Source organism: Bombina bombina, chromosome 1, assembly GCF_027579735.1.
Source record: "Bombina bombina isolate aBomBom1 chromosome 1, aBomBom1.pri, whole genome shotgun sequence".
Classification (NCBI taxonomy): domain Eukaryota; kingdom Metazoa; phylum Chordata; class Amphibia; order Anura; family Bombinatoridae; genus Bombina; species Bombina bombina.
Genome location: NC_069499.1, coordinates 1,075,269,153 through 1,075,276,224, shown reverse-complemented (window position 1 = coordinate 1,075,276,224; position 7,072 = coordinate 1,075,269,153). Strand labels below are relative to the sequence as shown.

Below are 7,072 nucleotides of genomic sequence, written 5' to 3'. Positions count from 1 at the left end.
CCTATATCTGTAATAAATATCTGATTTTAACCCATTTATTTTTCTATTGTCATATCCCTCGCCTCCAGTTGGTTAGGCGCCTGGGGTAACCCTTTTATACATTCATTGTCTCCTTTGGTGGTTACTAGGCATCACCACCCCCCAGGCTATAGGGTCTTTTTGATGGCGCTGGTCCATTTCCCATTATCAGTCTAAAACTGCCTTTCCTCTGAAACCTTTCTTTCTGAATGTATTAAAACTCAGGCAATGACCGTTATAAAAAAACAAACAAAAAAAACACCCCCAGGGAATAGTTTAAAATAAAGAATGAGCCACAGATACAAGGTTAACTTCTTCATACCCATAAGGAAGACTAACCCCTAAGTCTCTATTCACACACATTTATAGTGCCTGCACACTGCCAAAATAAAATCCTCAACTAAGGATTTATATGTCCCAAATAAAAATGCAGAGAAATTTTCTTAAGTGCAAGTCTCCCAGACCTAGAAGACAAAAGCACTTACCTGCAATCCCAGCTGTCCGGCAGGTCGACAGCTCACAAGGCGTGAAAGGACACATAATCCTTACAGAGACCTGTAGAAAAAGAAAGAACAGAGTAACCAACTCTAGCTTTCTATACCAAGGGCAGCAAACGTGTTAGAAAACCAAGCAAGAACTACCTCACAACTTTCTAACTGCTTAAAAGCCACCACTACTCTACTGAAGAGACTGCCGTGGACACAGCTAAATTCAAAAACTTGCTTGTAGTATTCAGACACCTAACTTCACCTCCTCCATTGACATAGGCAAAGAGAATGACTGGGGATTATGGGTAGGGAAGTGAACCTTAACAGCTTTGCTGTGGTGCTCTTTGCCTCCTCCTCCTGGCCAGGAGTGAAATTCCCACTAGTAATTGGAATGACGTTGTAGACTCTCCATGTCTTAGGAAAGAAAGTAGGGTATACATGCTTGAATGAAACCCAAACATATGTCATGTATGGAGGCAGAACCCTAACTATTATGATCCCACTATGTACCCAATATATAATGTGCAACAGACTTAGCTATTATCAATAACAAAAACACAAAGTGACAAAGTTATTTCATCATAGGATTTAAATGCTTATGAATATTGTAAGTTGAATTTATTTGTAGCACTTGCACCAGAATAGCATGTATCATATGGTACAATAAAGAAAGATGTGCAAACAAAGTCCAAACAAAGTCCAACAGGCAACATAATTAGAAAAAAAAAATCTATATATAAAAAAAAGGTACTGTTGGCCTACCCTGAGCAAATGAAAAAGTGTCTTACTCTTTAGAAATAGAAAATGTATGGAAATTACAAAAATGCTGTTGTAACAGTTATACAGAGACCAACGCTCAACCACAGGCACAGCCCACAAACATTTTTTTTTTAACTCTGTTCATTTAAATTTGAAATTGACAAAACAAAAACACCTTCTATACAACTGCGCTTAATCCTTTTTACTCCCTCCCCCACCTCAATAAAAACTTAGGGGAAAAATTGTAAGAAAGACAACAGAAATACATTCTTTTGATATGTTTTGGAGAAGGGGGAGAGAGTTCTAAACTAAAAACAATGGATTTGGTACTAGACCAACACTACAAGCTTACATACGTTGCCTGTTTCAAATTTTATTTCTTTTGCAAAATATGGCAACACAAATAAAATGTTAGAGTCCTTAAAAAAAGGTTAAAAAACAACAATGTGTTGTAATACCACTATTTTATTCAAAAAAAAAAAAAAAAATATTTGGCATTTTCTCTGCTTACTCCTGAATAGTTTAAGGCCCTGAGATACGAGTATTATCTTCTTGGGATTCAGGGCTAAACCCTAGTGCATTGACTCTTAGAAGCCCTAGCAAAGTTCCAGCCTTTTAAAGCTTAGGATGTACCAAGCTAATGCTTAGGTTATTTATTTTGTTCCAATTATGTCTGGCATTTTTGTATGAAAAACTCAAAAACTGTGATCCATGCCAATATGTCCATTAATGAAACCAAACCCTATAGCAGAGGTAAGCCCCTGCTGATAGGATGGTGAACATACAGATATGGACAATAAATGGTTGCCACTCCGGGTTCCTGTTTTTGTCCTCTGTGTTTTCGTACTTGACCTTTTCATCTTGACTGGTGGAGGAGTGGGCTTCTTCACCAACTGCTCTTCTTCTAGTTTCAGTGTCTTGATGTGTGCTAAGGTTAAAAAAAAAAAAAAAGTTAAAATTCTTACATTTCTGATCTTGAAATTCATATAATTAATTCAACAGGAGACAATTAATAGCCTATGTAATACAGGCAAACAATACTTAACATGGAAACACATTCATAAATATAAACACACACACATATATATATATATATATATATATATATATATATATATATATATATATATAAAACAACAGACAACAAACATTGCGATGTTTCAGGTAAAACCCCTTATTCACATAGGAGCAACAATCAGATAGGTGTACATTATAACAGCATTTAGGAGCACATGTATCATATATCAAGTGCTTCTATGTGAATTTAAGTATAATAGAAACACCTGAAGGTGCCAATTCTAGACAGTATAAAGCAGCAATAGCAGACAATATACCACCATATATTGTAATGCTAACCTCCTACTTTGGGGAATTTATTTGAATTCACAAGAAGCAATAACATTAATACTGTTATATTGTGTTGCTAGAGTGGTTGTATTTATGTTGCCTTTCCTGTTTAATCAATAGTCAATAAATGTTACGTTTTAGTATACAAAGAAACACTATTGTGCTGAACACATTTTATTAATGTGCTGTATGTATTCTTTTTATTCGACTTTGTACCACTATTCCAGTCATAATGTGCAATGCCAAGCGTTGTCTGTAGTGGTGTAAAGAATGTCGCCAATTTACTCTAGAGCAGTGGAAATGTGTTCTCTGGAGTGATAAATCAGCATTCTCTAATGCCAAAAGAAATATTTTAATTATCCAATATCAATATAAAATAATTCTTTCAAGATTTAAGGCAGTGTTAAACATCAGTTACAGAGCTAAACATGTGACCCACCTGCCTTGATGGTCTGCATTGTTCTGTCAAACACACACACAAAGCCCTTGTGTAAAAAGGAGAGGGGGCAGATGGTCTGTAAATTAATATAAAGGGTGTGTATTTTAAGTGTGTAAAATAGGGAGTTGCCTGCTCTAGAAAAAGTGGCAGAGCAACAGAGGATGCCATCAAAAACATCATGGATCTTTTGGCTGCCAGCTGGTGTCCAGTTGTCATTAAATGTATTAAAGGTTATTAAAGGTATTAGCTCTGCTTCCTAATCAGAAGCCACCAATGAAAACTAAACTATTTACAGAGGGATAAAAATTGATCAGTTCAGTTGCATATATCCTGGAAGCTATAGACCAGTACATCAGGCGTCAGTAGTGGGGAAGATACTGGAAGGGATTATATTCAAGAACATATTTTAGCATGGTTTTATGAGTAATAGGAGGTAAGCAGATATATAGCTAAAAGGTGAATCAGTTGATAACAGAATTTATGCTTACCTGATAAATTACTTTCTCCAACGGTGTGTCCGGTCCACGGCGTCATCCTTACTTGTGGGAATATCTCTTCCCCAACAGGAAATGGCAAAGAGTCCCAGCAAAGCTGGCCATATAGTCCCTCCTAGGCTCCGCCCACCCCAGTCATTCGACCGACGGACAGGAGGAAAATATAGGAGAAACCATATGGTACCGTGGTGACTGTAGTTAGAGAAAATAATTCATCAGACCTGATTAAAAAACCAGGGCGGGCCGTGGACCAGACACACCGTTGGAGAAAGTCATTTATCAGGTAAGCATAAATTCTGTTTTCTCCAACATTGGTGTGTCCGGTCCACGGCGTCATCCTTACTTGTGGGAACCAATACCAAAGCCTTAGGACACGGATGAAGGGAGGGAGCAAATCAGGTTACCTAAACGGAAGGCACCACGGCTTGCAAAACCTTTCTCCCAAAAATAGCCTCCGAAGAAGCAAAAGTATCAAATTTGTAAAATTTGGCAAAAGTGTGCAGTGAAGACCAAGTCGCTGCCTTACATATCTGATCAACAGAAGCCTCGTTCTTGAAGGCCCATGTGGAAGCCACAGCCCTAGTGGAGTGAGCTGTGATTCTTTCAGGAGGCTGCCGTCCGGCAGTCTCGTAAGCCAATCGGATAATGCTTTTAAGCCAAAAGGAAAGAGAGGTAGAAGTCGCTTTTTGACCTCTCCTTTTTCCAGAAAAGACGACAAACAGAGAATATGTTTGTCTGAAATCTTTTGTAGCTTCTAAATAGAATTTTAGAGCACGGACTACATCCAAATTGTGTAACAAACGTTCCTTCTTTGAAACTGGATTCGGACACAAAGAAGGTACAACTATCTCCTGGTTAATATTTTTGTTAGAAACAACCTTTGGAAGAAAACCAACGCAAAACCACCTTATCTGCATGGAACACCAGATAGGGCGGAGAACACTGCAGAGCAGATAACTCTGAAACTCTTCTAGCAGAAGAAATAGCAACCAAAAACAAAACTTTCCAAGATAACAACTTAATATCTATGGAATGTAGAGGTTCAAACGGAACCCCTTGAAGAACTGAAAGAACTAGATTTAAACTCCAGGGAGGAGTCAAAGGTCTGTAAACAGGCTTGATCCTAACCAGAGCCTGAACAAATGCTTGAACATCTGGCACAGCTGCCAGTCGTTTGTGTAGTAAGACAGATAAAGCAGAAATCTGTCCCTTTAGAGAACTCGCAGATAATCCTTTATCCAAACCTTCTTGCAGAAAGGAAAGAATCTTAGGAATTTTTATCTTATTCCATGGGAATCCCTTGGATTCACACCAGCAGAGATATATTTTCCATATTTTATGGTAAATCTTTCTAGTTACCGGTTTTCTGGCCTGAACCAGAGTATCTATCACAGAATCTGAAAACCCACGCTTTGATAGAATCAAGCGTTCAATCTCCAAGCCGTCAGCTGGAGGGAGACCAGATTTGGATGTTCGAATGGACCCTGAACAAGAAGGTCCTGTCTCAAAGGTAGCTTCCATGGTGGAACCGATGACATATTCACCAGGTCTGCATACCAAGTCCTGCGTGGCCACGCAGGAGCTATCAAGATCACCGAGGCCCTCTCTCCTGTTTGATCCTGGCTACCAGCCTGGGAATGAGAGGAAACGGTGGAAACACATAAGCTAGGTTGAAGGTCCAAGGTGCTACTAGTGCATCCACTAGAGTCGCCTTGGGATCCCTGGATCTGGACCCGTAGCAAGGAACCTTGAAGTTCTGACGAGACGCCATCAGATCCATGTCTGGAATGCCCCATAATTGAGTCAACTAGGCAAAGATTTCCGGGTGGAGTTCCCACTCCCCCGGATGGAATGTCCGACGACTCAGATAATCCGCTTCCCAGTTTTCCACACCTGGGACGTGCATCGCAGATAGATGGCAGGAGTGATCCTCCGCCCATTGTATTATTTTGGTCACTTCTTTCATCGCCAGGGAACTCCTTGTTCCCCCCTGATGATTGATATACGCAACAGTCGTCATGTTGTCTGCTTGGAATCTTATGAATCTGGCCTTTGCAAGCTGAGGCCAAGTCCTGAGAGCATTGAATATCGCTCTTAGTTCCAGAATGTTTATCGGGAGAAGAGACTCTTCCCGAGACCATAGTCCCTGAGCTTTCAGGGATTCCCAGACCACGCCCCAGCCCACTAGACTGGCGTCGGTCGTGACAATGACCCACTCTGGTCTGCGGAAGCTCATTCCCTGGGATAGGTGGCCCAGGGTTAGCCACCAACGGAGTGAATCTCTGGTCTTCTGATCTACTTGAATCACTGGAGACAAGTCTGTATAGTCCCCATTCCACTGTTTCAGCATGCACAGTTGTAATGGTCTTAGATGAATTCGCGCAAAAGGAACTATGTCCATTGCTGCAACCATCAACCCTACTACTTCCATGTACTGAGCTATGGAAGGACGTGGAACAGAATGAAGAACTTGACAAGCGCTTAGAAGTTTTGACTTTCTGACATCTGTCAGAAAAATCCTCATTTCTAAGGAATCTATTATTGTTCCCAAGAAGGGAACTCTTGTTGACGGAGACAGAGAACTTTTTTCTATGTTCACCTTCCATCCGTGAGATCTGAGAAAGGCCAGAACGATGTCTGTATGAGCCTTTGCTTTTGAAAGGGACGACGCTTGTATTAGAATGTCGTCCAAGTATGGTACTACTGCAATGCCCCTCGGTCTTAGAACCGCTAGAAGGGACCCGAGTACCTTTGTGAAAATCCTTGGAGCAGTGGCTAATCCGAATGGGAGGGCCACAAACTGGTAATGTTTGTCCAGAAAGGCGAACCTTAGGAACTGATGATGTTCTTTGTGGATAGGAATAGGTAGGTACGCATCCTTTAGATCCACGGTAGTCATAAATTGACCTTCCTGGATAGTGGGTAGAATCGTTCGAATGGTTTCCATTTTGAACGATGGTACCCTGAGAAATTTGTTTAGGATTTTTAAATCCAGAATTGGTCTGAAGGTTCCCTCTTTTTTGGGAACTACGAACAGATTTGAGTAAAATCCCATTCCTTGTTCCGTCATTGGAACTGGGTGTATCACTCCCATCTTTAACAGGTTTTCTACACAATGTAAGAACGCCTGTCTCTTTATTTGGTTTGAGGATAAGTGAGACATGTGGAACCTTCCCCTTGGGGGTAGTTCCTTGAATTCCAGAAGATAACCCTGAGAAACTATTTCTAGGGTCCAGGGATCCTGAACATCTCTTGCCCAAGCCTGAGCAAAGAGAGAGAGTCTGCCCCCCACTAGATCCGGTCCCGGATCGGGGGCTACTCCTTCATGCTGTTTTGTTAGCGGTAGCAGGCTTCTTAGTCTGCTTACCCTTGTTCCAGCCTTGCATCGGTTTCCAGGCTGGCTTGGACTGTGAGGCATTACCCTCTTGCTTAGAGGATGCAGAATTAGAGGCCGGTCCGTTCCTGAAATTACGAAAGGAACGAAAATTAAACTTATTCTTGGCCTTGAAAGTGAAGTCTGAGATAAT

At 40.9% G+C, this 7,072-nt stretch overlaps 1 protein-coding gene across 1 annotated transcript in view; it reads right to left on the bottom strand.

The window, feature by feature from the left end:
* Positions 1-1,077: 1,077 nt before the first annotated feature.
* Positions 1,078-7,072, bottom strand: part of PTPN1 (protein tyrosine phosphatase non-receptor type 1) — a 434,232-nt gene continuing 428,237 nt past the window's right edge. Inside the window, exon 10 of the mRNA XM_053717090.1 lies at positions 1,078-2,193. Coding sequence (XP_053573065.1) covers positions 1,992-2,193 — 202 coding nt within the window. The 3' untranslated portion in view covers positions 1,078-1,991. The remainder of the gene's footprint in view (positions 2,194-7,072) is intronic.